This window comes from Pecten maximus, chromosome 17, assembly GCF_902652985.1.
Source record: "Pecten maximus chromosome 17, xPecMax1.1, whole genome shotgun sequence".
NCBI classification, from domain to species: Eukaryota; Metazoa; Mollusca; class Bivalvia; order Pectinida; family Pectinidae; genus Pecten; species Pecten maximus.
In genome coordinates, this window is record NC_047031.1 from 6,465,805 (window position 1) to 6,485,118 (window position 19,314).

At 34.0% G+C, this 19,314-nt stretch overlaps 2 protein-coding genes across 6 annotated transcripts in view; one reads left to right on the plus strand and one right to left on the minus strand.

Annotated features, from left to right (window-relative positions):
* The window catches only part of LOC117315084 (aminopeptidase N-like), a 42,738-nt gene extending 35,707 nt beyond the window's left edge, over window positions 1-7,031 (plus strand). For 2 of the 5 annotated variants that reach the window (XM_033869229.1, XM_033869228.1), the window contains exon 20: window positions 6,256-7,031. In XM_033869229.1, the coding sequence (XP_033725120.1) occupies window positions 6,256-6,402 (147 nt within the window). In that variant the 3' untranslated portion in view covers window positions 6,403-7,031. Of the gene's footprint in view, window positions 1-2,042; window positions 2,125-2,278; window positions 2,361-4,758; window positions 4,841-6,255 lie in introns of all 5 variants that reach the window. The other 3 variants (XM_033869226.1, XM_033869227.1, XM_033869225.1) reach the window with 3 other exon arrangements.
* Window positions 7,032-13,807: 6,776 nt separating this feature from the next.
* Window positions 13,808-18,862, minus strand: LOC117314941 (collagen alpha-1(X) chain-like). Its single transcript, XM_033869049.1, has 7 exons — window positions 18,688-18,862; window positions 18,029-18,118; window positions 16,908-16,959; window positions 15,603-15,638; window positions 15,174-15,388; window positions 14,709-14,895; window positions 13,808-13,955 (listed from the first exon to the last, which is right to left on the minus strand). The coding sequence occupies exons 1-7, from the start codon at window positions 18,835-18,837 to the stop codon at window positions 13,900-13,902; spliced, it is 786 nt and encodes a 261-aa protein (XP_033724940.1). The 5' UTR covers window positions 18,838-18,862; the 3' UTR covers window positions 13,808-13,899.
* Window positions 18,863-19,314: the final 452 nt, after the last annotated feature.

Sequence of the window (19,314 nt, forward strand, 5' to 3'; positions counted from 1 at the left end):
GGAAAAGTATATTATCAAATGAAAGGTCTATATTATTCAAGACTAGAATATACTATCAACTAGTAAGTATTGAGGGTTTTTTTAATTGAACATGAAATAAAACAAGAATATAATTGGCCAAATTCGGAAATCTACATTCAAAATGTATAAGACAAAGAGACTGTCGCCTTAGTAATTCCGATGAATTATGTTCAACAAATATGAACCATTTGAAGCATAAACCGCCTAGTTATTTACCTTTGTCGTCCCGAACGTCTGAGATACGAAAGTGACAATGAATTTCCTTCCTTATACATAAAAGCATAACCACAAATCTAAAAATAACCAGCGGCCTATAAATAAATGATGAATAATGAATACTATATATAAGAATTGCATGGCTTATTTTAGGAAAAGTTTATTCCTAAGACCGGTTTATTTAAAGATACTCTCCCTGCAATCAGCACATAATTTAGTTTTGAAATCGACTTATTTTGAAGACCGACTCATTCGCTACAAATCAGGGTATGGCCATTTGGAAAATGATAATTTTTATGCAATAAGCATTATGAGAGCTGGATAGGTTTGATGGCTTTTTATGTCGATATTGTAGATATCTTTGTTGATCCGGAAATTTTTCTTTCTTTTTTTTTGGTTCGTTATCGTACAGCTTTATTTTTATATAAAAATGTCGCTCACTAAACAGCTTCTTGCTCTTACAGAACCTTTTTTAATTAAGCTTTCGTAATGCCTCTAACATTAGACTGAAGGGCATCCTCGAAACTCCAGGGAGGTTACGACAAGTTACGTTTACTTTCACTGTGTGCATCCCTGGGGTATGTCCATCCTCGATACGCCGATATTATGCCAGGGGTGTAAAGAGCGAGTGTGAAGTATCCCTTGGAATAACGATGATGGACATATTCCAGGGGTTGTAGTGAGCGAATGTGAACGTATTCTATGGATGTAGAGAGTGGCAGTGAAGTATTCCCAGGTGTGTCGAGGATACCACTAAGAATACTATCACACATCTACACAGAAACACACGATTGAAGCGCCGGACGCTCTATAACAACAAGCAAAGCCTACTGGTAAAGCCCAACTAGGTGTGAGAGTTTATATTTCAGGTTCGGCGGCGAGTTCTATTCTTTATCGAAGCTCTTACGAGGAGTAACTTACGAGTTCAACACAAACGTTGATTTAGTTCAGGTAATCAACACTGGTCAAACTGCATACCGATTAGCTACTAGTCAAGAATGATGGCGTGACACCTTCCTTTCAGTAGCAGTTATCGCCCCTTACACGAATCCGTAACATTTCTGTAATGCTTGAATTGACAATAGACCAGCATTTTGATATCTTGGACAGGTTGTTTTGTTCTACATGTATACCGACATATATATTTCAATATATACCACCCTTCAATACAGAAGGAATAATACCAGAACTTGATTTTCTAAGACCTAATTTATTTAATATGAAATAAAATAAACAAATTGAAAAGCTGTTTGCTCTATATCCTTGTATGATGGGAATCGTGTCTAACCTAGAAAAATAACATATTACCAAACTAAAACTAAAAATGCAGTAAAAAAATGCGGGACGTGTTGTTGTGTAATTGTTACCCAGAACCTCATTTCAATATGTCTCTGAATTGATGTACGCCCGGCGGAAGTAGTAATCTTAAATATAATCCTATACGCTTGATGTTATTTTTAGTATTCTGTTGAACATTTCATTTCATGATGCATGGCTGTTTTATTGAACATTTGGTTCTGAGTGTTCTGTTGAACTTTTCATGATGCATGACCAATCATTGAACATCTGATGATGATTAACACTTGCAGTATACAGTGTTTACAAATGCCTGTGACGTCGCGTTGATATTGTGTTATTCAGTTTTATTAATTCTCGTTTTTTCTTTAGATAATATGATATCGTATTAGATTCACATTTGAATAAGTGAATGAAAGATACTGTGGAGGTATAACAATATGCCTAATTAATGTTAATTAGCATTGGTCTTTCAGTCGTTAATCAACTAATTGATATCAATATTACAGGTACGGAGGGGGATCATTCTCCTTCAGCCGCTTGCTTTCAGGCCTCAGTAGTAAATTCAACACTGATTTTGAAATTGCACAGGTAAAGTTTACCAGGAACTTGAAATATGATAAAAAGCTAGTTAGTTCAGCCAGTTAATGAAGCTAGTCAGAAACATATTACTATGAGACTGTAATATATAAAACAGTATGGAACATTTTTGTCGTTTATCAACGAAATAATCTCAATATTTCAGGTACGGAGGGGGATTATTCTCCTTCACTGGCATGATTTCAGGTCTGAGTAGTAAATTCAACACTGGTTTTGAAGTTGAACAGGTAAAGTTGACCAGAAACTTGGTATATGATCAAAACCTGGTTAGCTCAGCCAGTTAATGAAGCTAGTTAGTAAAGTTAGTTAGTGAAGCTAGTTAGAAATATATTACATAGAGTCTGGCATATATACGACTGTATGGAACATAGTAACATATCCCGTGGAAGCAAAGACATTATATCTGATCTGCTCTTTTCTAGCTTCGCTAGTAACTGATACTCCAAGTATTTCTCGGAATATCTCTCGCTTGAATGGTAACTGAAACACCAATATTTTTCTCGGATCTTTTGTCGCTTCGCTGGAAACTGATACTCCAATAGTATTTACCTGTATCTCTTTCGTTTGGCTGGTAACTATGATAATCTAATATTATATCTCGGAATATCTCGTTTGGCTGGTAACTATGAAAATCCAATATTATATCTCGGAATATCTCGTTTGGCTTGTAACTATGATAATCTAATATTATATCTCGGAATATCTCGTTTGGCTGGTAACTATGAAAATCCAATATTATATCTCGGAATATCTCGTTTGGCTTGTAACTATGATAATCTAATATTATATCTCGGAATATCTCGTTTGGCTTGTAACTATGAAAATCCAATATTATATCTCGGAATACCTCGTTTGGCTTGTAACTATGATAATCCAATAGTATATCGCGGAATATCTCGTTTGGCTGGTAACTATGATAATCCAATAGTATATCTCGGAATACCTCGTTTGGCTGGTAACTATGATAATCCAATAGTATATCTCGGAATACCTCGTTTGGCTTGTAACTATGATAATCCAATAGTATATCGCGGAATATCTCGTTTGGCTTGTAACTATGATAATCCAATAGTATATCTCGGAATATCTCGTTTGGCTTGTAACTATGATAATCCAATAGTATATCGCGGAATATCTCGTTTGGCTTGTAACTATGATAATCCAATAGTATATCTCGGAATATCTCGTTTGGCTTGTAACTATGATAATCCAATAGTATATCTCGGAATATCTCGTTTGGCTTGTAACTATGATAATCCAATTGTATATCTCGGAATGTCTTAGTCGCGTGACAGGTAAGTGGTACTCCAATATTATTTCTCGGAATATTTCTTTATTTGGTTCATTATTGAAAACTCAATAGTTTATCCTGCTATTTCAGAGTTACCTCTATTCTTTCACTATAGTGATTGGTTGACAGCCGTTGGTGGCCAAGAATATAAATTTGAGATTGGCTCCTGTCTGTAGAATATTTCGTTTTTAAATAAAATTGTGCTTTATAAGTGCCATCTCTCAGACTCTAAGTTTCAACATAGGGGTGATAAATCAGCATTATAATTCAACAGAGCTATTCGTTACAATGCGTTAGGGATGGTTGGCCAGTCTACTTCATTTTTTAAGCCAAACAATGTAAATATAACGAAACCAGCAAAAAGGCCATATAAGTTAAACGGGTAGGATATATAAATGTAACATTCATGAAAACTTGACTGGCATACCAGCCAATTTTGTATATGATGTCTCCTTCTTTATTAAATTCTAACCTATTATAATGAAAAGACATGGACTGGCGTGTTCTTTGGCTCAATAACAAGCTTGCTGGAGCGTTCATTGCGCCAAGTGTACCAATACGGTATCGCTCTCGTTGTCCTAGTTCATTAATGAATCTTAGACTTAAAATAAGACAAATTCTAATACACATCATCAATAAAATCTTCCTCTGCTCAAACCAATAATGTATACGAGAAAAGTACATAATTAACCGGTAATCTTATTTCAGTGGGTTTTTTGGGTTTTTTTTTTCAATCTAGAATCATTTGATTGAAATATCATTGCGCTAAGTGCAGTATCTATATACTGTTTGTATATACAACAATCTTGGCGCACCAATTCAGCAATGCCCTAATCTGTTAAAATTCGCGAATTCGCTAAGATTTGTTTACGCGAAATTAAGTACATTTACAGTAAAAGATCAATCGCGAATTCGCTAAAATTTGTGTACGCAAAATAAAGTACATTTACAGTTAAAGATCAATCGGGAATTCGCTAAAATTTGTGTACGCGAAATAAAGTACATTTACAGTAAAAGATCAATTGCAATGTATCACTAAGCCTTATTTGATAAAACCGGTTTGAAACGGTAGTAGCATATGACCTACAATTTTAAAAGTCCAATGACATTACAATAATGTCGAAGAGAAGATCGAAACGATGGTAATGGAAGAATGCAAAACTTGTTATCCGATTTTAATGTTGGTCGGGCTTTTAATGCAACCATCACTTTTTAAGTTTCAGGCTTTATTCAACAATTCATGATTAGACACTTGAGTGCATGAAGGCATACACAGGTGAACTGGGAAAAACAAGAGGTGGACACACTTTTAAGTGTTTACCTGTTAATTTCAGATTGGGAAGTGGGGTGTTCCAGTTTGCAAAACTTGTGTCGGGAGCATTGAAAAACTTTAACGCGAAAATCGAGCTGGACCAGGTAGGACGCTATGGCTAAGAAGGGATCTTATAGAGGGTATATGCAAATGTGGTTATCTGGTGTGGGAAATAGACGCTGCATTCACTGTCGCAATATATGACGTCATCATGTTTCGTTATGACGTGTTAAGTGAAGTATTGCTGGTTTATCAAAACAATTCGAGAATAATAATTCATTTTGTTATTAACATAACTGTTATCACATATCGAACTTTTACATAGAAATGTGCTGCTTTAAATGCATACGATATTGTGAGGAAGGGTTGTGGAGAGGGGAGTGATGTACCAAAACGTGTACGCTTGCTTGTGTAACCGTCCGCTGCTTATAACTTTGCATGGTTATCTGATACTTTATGCACCAACTAGCATAGCATGATTGTTGATCTATCATGTCAAGCATGCAATTATATTGACACAAATATAATCAGTATATATTTATAAGAATGTGTTTATTAGTATATATACTGAGACTACTGGTGACCAAGGTAAGAAAGAAAGAGAGGAGTTACCTCCCTTTTTATCAGTGGCATATAATTTTTTCAATAATATCACTGGCTTTCTGTATTTGAAGCCATTCATAGCGGAGTTATCTCCCTTTCTCATCAGTGTCGCTGATTTTAATTTGTCGCGATTTTATCTTCGATATCTGTATTGAGACTCAAAAATAGGTATTGATTTTGTTTGTATTATGCGAACACGTGCAAATGGGACAAATATAATTCATCTAGTATGTTTTGGATTATGTACTGGTACACAGGCAATATTCCTTCACGTGAAATTCACGTGAATTTCACGTGAATTTCACATAAATTTCACATGAAAAATTTCACGTGAAATTCACGTGAAGAAATATTGCCTGTGTAAACAACATTAAATCCTTTCTTGTAGTATATTTGATGCAGTCCCTACATGTTATCGAGGCAATATCTGTATTCGATAAATAATTATGTTAGATCTTATATAAAAAGAAGACTTAGCGAAATTCATTCATAAACCGATATTTACATAATATCTGCATATATATATTTGTAATAGTTAATATAATTTGTAAGAAGATATTAATATGTATTATTATTGTTATTTTCATAGTATTGTTTTAAGTAGGGTGACATTTGTTTGTTGTAAATACATAATTCTGCCAATATTAGTCATACGAAAATATAAAACTTCAGTATTACTGTAATGATTTCATATGTGTGATAATTGGAAAATACGTAATGTTTGCAAATTTAAGAAAGTGAAAGTATTGTACGGTGTTTGATAAAAAAATCTTTCTTGTAATTTCAATAACTGAGTCCTTATTTTTGTCAATATGTAAAATTGGAACATTATCACTGAATAGATTCCGTTTTTATATAGAAAATAATATATACAAATGTTGTATGAATATTCATCAATACTCTAATCTCTTATTAGCTCAATGACTTCCTGGAGAAGAACCCGGATATGGGGTCGGGCACCCGTGCCTTCAAACAAGCCATCGAGAAGACCAACAGTAACGTCAAATGGATGAACGAGAACTACGGCAAGGTCGAAACGTGGCTAAGAGATCAAGGTTACTGAGCCAAAGTTCAGGGCGAGGAAAGGTCAATGGAACTACACATCCGCGAGGAGGATAATAAGCCAAGAGACAACAAACTCTTCATGATGAAAGATGTAGGACCTGAATAAGTCCAGTAAATCTATACTTATCTATAATATATATTTTATAAGATTTTAAAATCGATAGCAACAGTCGTGGAGAATGATATATTAGAGGACTCGTGCAAGTCTATGGCGTTTGATGTCATATTGGTCCGGTTCCTTTCTTTAGGATGATGCGGCTAAAACGCATGGAGGGCAAACTTATGACTGATTGCCATCCGTTTGACCATTGTGAAGTATATTTTATTGGAACTGGACGTAATGATGACAGCGATAATAAAAACAAGCACATGAAATTGTTATTAGACCGGAAGTGAAAGTTAAAGCTTAATAATTTTCACGGAAAGATATTTTACGGAATAATGTTATTCACGATTTACAATTAAATTTTGTGGTGATACAGATGTGTGAGCTAAGGTACACAACCAAACGTGATATTTTGTTTAAATATTTCAAGCTGTCATGAACATTCTTTAAATAAACTGACTAAGAATTAACGTATTTCACAACGCCAAAATTACCTATGAAATTACACACGTACCGATGTGGTTTGCATATCAAGGGAAAATATTACAGTGTGTATGGATTAGAAAGAAACGTATTGTTTTATAAATTGTTAAACAGATGTTTATGTTGATATCACCAATTGTCTATAACGACTAAAACAACATTGCAAATATGTTTTTTTATGATTATCGTTTATATAAGTGTTTGTCAAAATTGGTTTTGAAGACAACAGTTCTTTAGGTGTATTAAATAAATTAGTTAATCTAATTTAATATCCTATGGCACGTGGCAGTGATTGTGACGTCATTCGAATGCGTGATACGTAAATAATTATTATCATAGTTTCATTAGTAACGAGAAATTGTAAGAACACCTTTCTGAAGTCACGCGAGGCAATGATTGTAGGACGTCATTCAAATTCATAATATCGAATTGTGATCTTAGTTTCATCAGTGACGAGTATTCGCAAGAACCACGTGACTGATAATTGTCATCACGCGGCCTCTAACATAACATATATGTGAATATGACGTCAGCCGATTTTCAGTTACAAGTGGTCGCTCAAAATGCTCTTCATATGATGTTTAAGGGTTAACTTTGATATGTTTTTTTTTTGTTATGGAGATACAACACCGAAAAAACGTAGTGTACTTTATATAAATTTAATCCGGATTTTGTGTGAATGCTCCATAACATAAAAAAATTAATTATTCAAATTAATCCTGATAATTTGATATACCGTAAACAATCCCTGTGGAAATCGACGGACTATTTTCTGTAAGAAATTATTACACCACTTTATCAGCCAATGAAAAGCGACGTTACAAACGGCGAAGTCATTTTTTACGTTATGGGCTAAAAATATATAGCTTAAGCCAATGAAAATGCGTGTAACATGCATGCTTAAGCTATCATGAGATAAATCCAGACCTCAAATTACAAGTGTTTGAGGTTAAGATACGGGTTTTGATTATGTTGCTATATTACCTTCAGGTCCCTAATCACCGGGTTATAATTGTACGACATGACCAGCTTGGCATGAATATAATTTTCAAAGTCAAATGATACCTAACATCAATGTTATATACTAAAATGAATATATATGAATATGTATTAGTCTACTCGTACAACAATACATCGCTTTACGTAAACGTAATTTTCTGAATAGAAGATAATCGCATAATTGCGTGAATACAACAATGTTTGGTGAATTTAATTTAAAAAAAAAAAAAAATTGGCATTGGTATAAAGATATCTTGAATTGGGAGAATATAATTGTATAACGTAAACACAATTTTCAAATTAAAAATAGCTTTAAAGGTTTTACATATTGAAAAACGTGAATACAAGTAGTATATGCCGTAAATACAATATTCAGCTAAAAATAGCTTTAATGTTATTTCATATTGAAATACGTAAATATAACATTCAACATAAAAACATAATCAATATTATTCTTTATTGAAATAGTGGTATTTCTATTTATTATAACATTTTAACTTTAAAGTAATGAAAAAATATTTGAAGGATAAGCAGAACAGTTTATGTCAAATGGTGAGAATATCAAACAACAGGCAAAAATGATCACTTCTTTTTTTCTTTCGGAAAATTGTCTTATTACATGTGACCTGTTCCCAAAGTATCTGAAAAGGTTTTTTTTTTATTACGATTGGGAGAAAATACGTTTTATTCTCCTCACGTATATTTAGATGTAATAATCTAAATACAACCTGAAAGTATTTCTGCCTTAATGATCACTGACACAAGAAATAACTGTTTTCCGGAATATTAAAGGTCCATCGTGGACGGGTTGGCGCTAATGTTCTGTGTGAACTATACACTGATTTACACCTTCCGACAAAAAGAAAAAAAAGAAAAAAAAAAAAAAGAAAAAAAAAATCAGAAAGAGAAAACATGCAAATCATTGCTGGCAGTTGGACTGAACTATAGGCTATAAATCATTACAACTTTTGTTTAAATATGACATCTAAAATATACACAACGAGGAAACATAAATGAGAGTTTCTTGTATTACCTTCTGAAATGTGGATGTTCATTAACGGTTTAGGACGATTGGAACAGCTGCCAGTATTGAGAATTTCATGCGTAAAATTATAAATAGATTTTGATATAAATATTTTGAAATCGTGATCTTAGAAAATGTTTCACTATATCAATAACTAGAATTTATATGTCTGGCATATCATTATGTTTATTTAATCAGGTGTTGTTTACGTTTTTTCATTGTGTAAAAATAGAATGTTATATATTACATTTATACATATATCATATCTATATTGTAAACAAAGTCATATATTCCTGAGAATTTCGAAAGCGATTTGTTCTTCATCGTTTTTTTTTTGTTTTTTTTTATTTCGGTTTTAAACAATAGTTTTCCACTATTAGAAGTGATTGAAATGGAATATCCTGGGAACGGAAAAAAAGAAATCTCTTTTCAAAATGATTTTAATTCATTATATTTTAAAGTTACTATTTTATGAGGTTACGATAAGGAAGGAAACGGAAAACATATTCTTTTCATTTTTTTTCATTCCGGTTGGAATCACTGTTCCGATGACCTATTACAAATTACAAATTATTAACCAATCAGTTTTTCCTTTTGTTTTTACCCTCGGAATATCAAAAAACAAAATGGCGACAAAATGTCTACATATTCTTCTGAAGTTTGCATTTCTTTTTGCAAAAACATTTGATGTAACATGAGCGCTGTCCTGTAAAATTTTCCTTTTTAACAAAAATAAAATTTGATCATGCATGTCATGAAAATCAAAATCTAAAATACCTATTTTCGTTGGTGTTGAACTTGGGTCATGCAAATGGAATTCTACAGGTGCTATTTCAGATCTCTAAGATAAGTGAAATGTGAGATATCGTTTTCATTATTTTGTTTTCAAGTGTTGGTTTCCAATGCCCGGAACGTAACATCAGAACTTTGAATAGTACGTTTTTAGTGTTAATCATTAGATTTTTCATGATATAGTCTTTTGTAGAAATATTATTTTTTTCGGTTTCTATATACAGAATATTGTATTCTCATATATCATTAAAAACCATTCTTATCTGTGAAATCCACTTAAATAAACGGAATTCTATTTACAAGTTCGTTTCCTTAGTTGTTTCATCAGATATCATAAACAATTATTGTATTGTTTAACCTATTGACAGGTACGGTCGTTAAGGACGACCTTTTAGAAGTGGAGAGTGTATGTGTTTTGTACGGTGGCTGATTTGTGCCATTTCGTTATTTCGTCTTTTCGCCCCGAAAAGACGAAAATGAAATATCTAAATTCTCGTTCTTTCGTCTTTTCGCCCCGAAAAGACGAAAACACGACAAGTCATACGCGAAAAGACGAAATTAATGCACGCTAATTAGTGACCTTAATTCTCGTCTTTTCGACTCTTCGCCCCGAAAAAACGAAATTTAACAAACCTTCATTCTCGTCTTTTCGTCTATTCGCCTCGAAAACACGAAATTTAACTAACCTTCATTCTCGTCTTTTCGCCCCGAAAACACGAAATTTAACAAACCTTCATTCTCGTCTTTTCGTCTATTCGCCCCGAAACACGAAATTTAACAAACCTTCATTCTCGTCTTTTCGTCTATTCGCCCCGAAACACGAAATTTAACTAACCTTCATTCTCGTCTTTTCACCCCGAAAACACGAAATTTAACAAACCTTAATTCTCGTCTAATCGTCTTTTCGCCCCGAAAACACGAAATTTAACAAACCTTAATTCTCGTCTTTTCGCCCCGAAAACAAGAAATTTATCAAACCTTAATTCTCGTTTTTTCGGGGCAAAAAGACGAAAGAACGAGAATTTAGATATTTCATTTTCGTCTTTTCGGGGCACAAATCAGCCACCGTAGTTTTGAGAAGCTGTGGTATGTTCGTATTGTCTTCTTGTGACAATGCGGAACTGATTGCAACTTTATAGTGTTGCCTCACTGAAGGATACTGCCGAAGATACGCAGCAGAACATCTCATGTGGTCAAATACCGAGAACGGACGAACCAGTCGTCCAACTCCTAAAATGCTGAGCGCTAAGAAGGAGTGGTTTCTACCATTTTAAAATACTCAGGTATTTCTTGGCCAGGGAACATATCCAAGAACTTCCCTACAGGCCAAAAAACGAGGTGATGTCAATCTAAAGTGGGACATCAGGAAGAAGGAAGTTGTTTAAAAAAAAGATTGATGAGCTACTAGACGTTAAACTGAGCATCATCTCTGGAACATTTTATTTATTTCATCTTTATGCTTATCACTCTTGTTGGCATAGACAGAAGAGCGTGAGAGAAGACGCAAAACACATGGTTGGACAGGTGAACCCCATATGCCTTTTCATATTAATGCAGAAAATCGAAAACATGACGCCTAGATGTAAGGACTGTGCCAATTGATTACCAATGAAATGTAAGAAGGTTGGATACAAAAATACTGGATTATTTACAGCATGTCGGGTATGCTATATAATGTATAACACGATAGAGTCACAAAATGCCCAGCCAGTTTGTTTACTTTTGATACACGAGAAGTTATGGATTTCGATACGATACAACCTTCTACCCACACTAACAACTCGAAGTGCTGCTGAAAGAAGTCTTCAGTCCACTAAACAGCAAAAGGCAAAACAAAAAAGCAAAGCAAAACAGAAATAGAATAAAAAATAAACAAAAACAAATAATAATAATAAACAAAAGCAAAACTAAACAAGTTAAAAAAAATAGGACTCCACGTCAGTCGCTTAATATGTGAATCCTATAAAGCAAATTGTCACTAGATAAAATATAGATATCTGGTCAATATTACGACACCTGAGCACATAGATATCTGGTCAATATTACGACACCTGAGCACATAGATATCTGGTCAATATTACGACACCTGAGCACAGAAAATCTGATTAATATTACGACGCATGAGCAAAGATATATCTTGTCAATATTATAACAAGTGTGCAAATACATATCTGTACAATATTATTACAACTGGACTAATAGATATTTGGTCAATATTACGACACCTGAGCACATAGATATCTGGCCAATATTACGACACCTGAACACAAAGATATATGTTCAATATTACGATACCTGAGCACAGAGATAGTTGGTCAATATTACGACACCTGAGCACAGAGATAGTTGGTCAATATTACGACACCTGAGCACAGAGATAGTTGGTCAATATTACGACACCTGAGCACAGAGATAGTTGGTCAATATTACGACACCTGAGCACAGATATATCTGGTCAATATTACGACACCTGAGCACATATATATCTGGTCAATATCACATTTGAGCACATAGATATCACACAGTATATAAATAATTGAATTGGAAAAAAGACCAAGCAATGGTTAACAAGATATATAGATACATATGATAAATTTAAGGTTTGAATATTTACATGGAAACTAATATTATTTTGTTGATATCTAAATATTTTGAGTCTATTAAAATTAAGGTTGGAATTCAATTTATCGAAATAAATATTATCAAGTTCAGTTTTGAATTATGTATATAATTATGAAAATAGATATTATCAAGTTAAGATTTGAATTAAGTATATCCAAATAAATGTTATCAAGTTAAGATTTGAGTTATGAATACATAGAAATAGATATTACCAAGTTAAGATTTGAGTTATGAATACATCGAAATACAATGTAGATATTATCAAGTTAAGATTTGAGTTATGAATACATAGAAATAGATATTATCAAGTTAAGATTTGAATTAAGTATATCCAAATAAATGTTACAATGCTACGATTCGGAAATAATATTATCAAACTAAGATTTGAATTAAGTATATCGAAATGAATATAATCAAGTTAAGATTTGAACTATGTTTATCGAAAAAGATGTTATCAAGTTACGATTTGAATTATGTATATAGAAAGAGATCAATATAAAAATGTCGAACACGTCCTACCTGCAACTTTTTATTTTTTTATTCTTCTCAACTAAACATAAAAACAACTTCCGGTGATGGACGGACACAAATTACGGAACAATATACTAACATAGAAAGATGACATTGTATAATTCCGAATACACACTTGATGGTTAATATTATATATATATATATGTATGTGATGAACACACATTTGTTATATATATAACGGACGAGAGTCTGAGTAATAACCCAGGTCATTTAATGTCATACATATGGATCTAGCTAGAACCCTAGGCACGAGTGATATCATGGGTATGACAATATTGTTGTGAAGACGAGTAATGTGATATGACCAAAATGAGTTATTGTATCTGTATGACGATCATATCAGACAGGAACAACCGATAATCTGAGGGCTAAAACAAGGGTAATATAAAGGCACGAGGCCTTCCGGAGGATATCTACCCGGAATCCTCGGAACCGTACCTAAAATAAAATGATGTTTCACAACATTATCGTCATGTAGATATAAACCCGGACGGAAGGAAAGGCATGACCGAAAATGACGTGATTCAGGCCTGTACGTGTCAGATATGGTGTATGCATGTTCTTATGACGCCATTTTTAGCCAATTAGCTGCTGTTTCACATTGAAATCAAGTCCAGAAAGAAAATGGCAATTCTGAAGTTTACATCAATTTTCATAGTAATTAGCATTTGAGATCGGTATTTCCTATATGCAAGAATAAAGAGTCAGCTCTTAGATAAAAAATAATTACATTTGTTTTCATGTTCTTTATCGCAACAACGAATAAAATATTACTTATCTCTCTGGAAAGTGCTGGTCTGATAAAACGACACCATTACTAGTAGCAGACATAATTTTTAAGACATGTTATTTGATAAGACTTTATTAAGCAAAGTGTAGAACATTTGTTTGTGTTTTAGTCAATATTTAGATATCGATGTATTGCATATACAAAAGTATCATATGATATTGAAACGCTTTCGGTAATTCGTAACTAAAGGAGGTGGATTTTGACCTGAAACGAGAGAACAAATATAAGCTGACGATATTGTAAGTAAACATGTACGTGCCAATATAGCAAATGCAGAGAGCGTCTATAGCCTATATCGAAAATACTATGAAAACAGACAATGTCTTAAACAAGCACTCATTTTTGTCCTTTTTTTGTTGTCTTTTTTGTCTTTTTTATCCACTTTTTTAAAGACAAATGTCATTATTGTATTTTACCTATTGTTTGTTTTAAAGCGATAAATAATTCGCAAACGGCTTTCGAAGGAATGATGCAGTTCAGAGGAAACATTGAATTTGGTATTGTTGTACTTCACTGTAATTTCGTTTTTAGATTTTCCCTCTAATTTTGCAGGAACAACGAGACCCTGCAAAGGAATTTCAAACTAGAAGTTTTATTTTTGATTTTATCTATTTATTTATTTATTTATTTTATTTATTGTTTTTTTTTTGTTTTTATTTGTTTTATTTTTTATTTTTTTTTTTTGCTATTTCCTATGAGATATAATTGTTATTATATATATAACAAGAAGTAAGCTCTTTTAATGCCAAAGGCGGCAGAGCTAAGTTTTCCGGAAACATGTACGAACATGTTACTAGAAACGATTTTTTCTCGTCGTTGGCTTCACTGACGTGGACTGCTCTCGTAGTAACAAAACAGCCAACACATGGAGAACTGTTTTTTTGTAAATCGAACTTGTGAAAGTGTGAAGCAAAATTTTAACAAAACGGTATAAAATTAGTACAACAGAGTGCTTACGTAAGCAGGTGCATCCAGGCTGCAGCATTCGTGCGTCACTTCCGGCGGAACCTTGTACTCCTGGCGCTCCTTTAGAACCAGCAGGGCCCGCAACTCCAGGCTGCCCTTTATCTCCTTTCGCTCCAGTTTCACCACGATCACCATGACTACCCTTAGCTCCGGGTAAACCTGCACTTCCGGTCTGTCCCTACAAAGTATTATTTCTGTTTTAATATTAACATAAATTGATAAAAAAAATTAATTGACATACAATAACAAACAACAACCAGTGCTATCGACATTGTGTCATTGAGAAAGTCACAATTCGCTCGTAAGTGATGTAGCCATCAGCATCAGGGGGACCCCGCTTCAAAATTTCCCAGTAAACGAGCAAATATCATATCGAGGAAACCATCAGTTACCTTCAGGAAGCTTCAGGACGCTCAGCCAATATGAATTATGATTTACATGAAGACGTCAACTTACCTTAGCCCCTCGAATACCATTTTGACCTTTATCACCGGGTTGACCTTTTTGACCTTTGATTCCGTGAATTCCTGGTAATCCGGAATCACCTGGTAATCCAGAGTCTCCCTTCATGCCCTTTGACCCTTGCTGACCCGGATTTCCTTTAGGCCCTTCTAGACCCGGCTGTCCCGCCAACCCAGCTGGTCCCCGGTCGCCTTTTTGTCCATGGTCGCCTGCATTATATGAAAAATGGCTAACGTGTGTATATGTGAGCGCAATTCTTACGCCCTACCCGGAAGGAAGATAAAATGGGAAGCTCTTCTATCAAACAGCAATATTGTGAAAGAAAAAAATGTGAAAGATATAGAAAAAAAAGAACATTGGTATACAATTGGTAAAGTAAACATTTAGATTTAAAATTCAGTGACTTTTTTCTGGAGATCTTACCTTGTTCACCCTCGGCACCTGGCCGACCAGGGGCACCTGTAACAACAATCATAACAAACGCTTCAGACTACAAACATCCGTCAATATATAATTCTGGTTTATTTTCTGTTGTAATCTAGATTAACACAACCGGAAGTACGTCATAATAACTTAAAAACAGAGAACTAAGTATGACAATATGACTGCCAGAAAAAGAAATGAATCCAGTGAGACGAGTGGTCTAATTAAATGGATTTAGCAAAATTCCCAAACCTGTATTATATAGAAAGGGTTGTGTGGAGAACGAAATAAGAGTTGAAGATTTGTTTTTATGTTTTATTATTCAAAGATTCAGATTATTAAGTGTAAAGCCTCCTTAGAGAAGTCAACAAGACCTTTGAGATATGTTCAGAGATTTTTAGTCGTAAATCCGACATTAACACACTTTGCATATAAATGTAAAGAATTATTTTTTTTTATCACCTCAAGAAATCGGACATAATTTGAATGAAATAAGGTTATGTGTATATTTGGATGACTACGTGACCGGGTCGTGGGTTGGGGATTTGTGCCGATTCCTCTAAAATCAAATTAACATCTGACTAACCCATGGCTATACACTGTGTCTTACTCAGATACTTAATTAACGTAAGTTGGTAGAATGTAGAGGAGTTTTCACTTCGTCTGCATGAACATGGATTGCGAACAAGCAGGGGAAGTACACTGCCCGCTTGTTTCGCTTGTTCCTGCCAACTTCTGACACCAATTGATAGTTTACACATGTGTATACATAGGAATTCTGTTGTGTCTACTACTACTGGGTCAAAGTTATATACGGGTGAGAGAGGAACGGTCTACTCAGGAGAATGAACCCCTGCTACCTACTGACTGAATCTAGTTCATGGTTAAAGATAATACACCTCTTACAAAGATAAATAAGTTTGACAGGAAATAATCAATAAAGTTACATAATTTATGATAAACCTTCAAAATAATAATAAGAGCATGAATCGCAAAAATAACATCACCGCTAAAATATACTAGTTACAGATAATATTGGTATTAGTGTTGTAAGTCATTACTGACTGGCTGTGAGAAGAAAAATACAGAACTCCTGGATGTGAGGATCAACGTGTTTTCTCCATTTTATTTAACTAACTTCTAAAACATATACATCGGACCAACGTATCCGGAATCAAGTACAAACTAATAAAAAAAATAAATAAATAAACAACAATATCCGGAATGGAGTTATTTCCCCTTAGATCGTAATATTATAAGATATCTTATAGACCAGTAACATCATGTACATAACAGATGGTTTACCTGTAGGGCACGTCTTATTGTGATCCAGACAATGCTGCTCGAGAACTTGGGCCTGTAAATAAAAAAGGTCATAAGGTCAACTGACGTCACGATGACTAACGTAATGACGTTATATACACCCGGGAAACGGAATACTCTAAATTTCATTTGCAAATTGGCTGTGCTTTAATATAAGTAGCTGTTATTTCTGACAAAGGAGTAAATCATTCGCTATACACGGTGAACAAAATTATGCGTGTAGATATTAATATCATTTGTACCGGTAATCTCAATCTTCGTATAATTTCATATCAAAATAAAAATATAGTTGGTTTGGCGTAACCCGCCCGACCCGGGAAAATGCGCTTACTCAGAAAGTTTTATTGGGAAAAATCAAAAAAAAAATCAAAAAAAATCTGAATGACTTGACCATTCCGGATATTTTTGTCCTGAAAATGTTTTGCAAGTTTGAAAATACGTCTCTCAAACCCAAATAAGCTTGGTATGTGTTTCTTTTGTTTAAGAGCACAAAATGAATAATGATTTCCATACATTTTATATTCTGGTTCGATTTGTATTGAAGGTTGAAAATCTGTTTTCAGGACTGATTGAAAAAAGTTCAGCACTACCTACCTACCCGTATGTAAAACCCCTGGTCGGGTTACAACAAACCAAGATATTTTTTAAGATGGCTTTAGAGAAAATAATCTGCTACATCACGTGATTGTTGCCATTAGACTATTAACTAATTTGTACATCAATTGGAGAAGCATTATCTAAATGATCTAAATGCCAAATTTTCCTGAAGTGAAATGTTGACGATGCCGCCATCGCCGGCAGTAAAGCATCGCCAAAGTATCATTTTCCGGTTTTCATGGCTACAAATATGTTGCATGCGAAACAATGGATATTAATAAAACTGTTAATAGAAATTTGAATTACATATATATTTTTATTGACGAATTGTTTCATAATTCATTAATTATTGAAATATGTCAAGTTGAAAGTCAGTACGTTAAGAGGCTGTCAATTACAAACTGAAAATTTTTTTTTAAAAAAAACAAACAAAAAAAACATAAAAAAACAGCAAAAAACAAAAAACAAAACAAAGAAATCAAATAAAAATTAGGTCAACACTTTACCTGTGAGGTGAGTATATCAGTGACAAAAGATGAGGCCCGTTTGGCCCTAGCGTGGACATTGGGATCCTCCTCGATCTGACTATACAGGTCCTGAATAAAGAAAATACGTTTTAAAAAAAGTTTCTGGAAAGTGTATTCAGATCGTTCACGTTACGTCCATAACTTATCGACTCCGTCTACTGTGTTTCTGACTGGAATGGCAACACATACTGTAAACGTGGAAATTTATGCGAGGGGAAAATTTACGCTAATTACACGGAGTCCTTTTGATCGCGAAAATTTCCCCCACGCTTATTATTATGATATCAATTGGCGTAATCTCGAACTACAAACGAATGCGGATCAATAGCGAAAATTACCCCAAGGCGTAAAGTATCCATATCGAAATCGCGAAATTAACCCCCCGCGAAAATAGGCCACGTTTACAGTATTTTATAGGCAGTTAAGTTCTTTTGTAAAAAAAAAAAAAAAAAAAAGGAAAAAGGAAAAAATCACAAATATATCAAGGTAAGTTAGACAAGGTCAACCAACACGTAATGATTACAAAGCAATTGCTATAAAATACAGCTAGTTTTGTTAATGCTTACATCCGACAAGCAGTCCAAGAATGAAGACTTTTGACATCTATTTCAGAAATGAACACCAGGACAAACACATACCTGAAGTCCAGTTTTTAAAGCGCTGTCCAGCTCATGTATCTCGTGGAGGTTGCTTAACTGGATAACTGTCACCGCTACAAAGGAGAAGGTATGGAGACAAGTCAGAATGAGTAAGGTGGGGAACCATGGAGAGGTTTGGTTGTCCGCCATTTTGATTCCTTATCTTTGAAATACCAAGACGCAAGGACACGCTTATCAATGGACAGGTCAAACGGCGTGCTTACATATATAGATATTACATGACTAGCGTCTTGAAATAGAAGATATATTTTGGCGAGGCAAAGAAAGACCAACATGTCGAGCCTAGGCGAATCAGGGCAAGCAAATCAAACTGTCTTTCTGTCCGGAACCAAAAATACAGCTTATATCTTAAGAGACTGAACATGTATTCTATTTATCCTGCAACAGTCATAAAAAATAAGCATTTTGAAGAGAAACGGTATCAATAATGCTCTAAATATGTTCGCCTTTTAAACGTTGTTTCACTTTGAAGTAGGTCAGTCGAATGGACGCACGTGCTAAGATTCTAAAATACAGCTGTTTATACATATGGTGGGTGTAAGCCGACAATGAGGATACCAGTTGCAGTATAAACAAATTGAGATGTTATGGTGATAAAATTTCTTC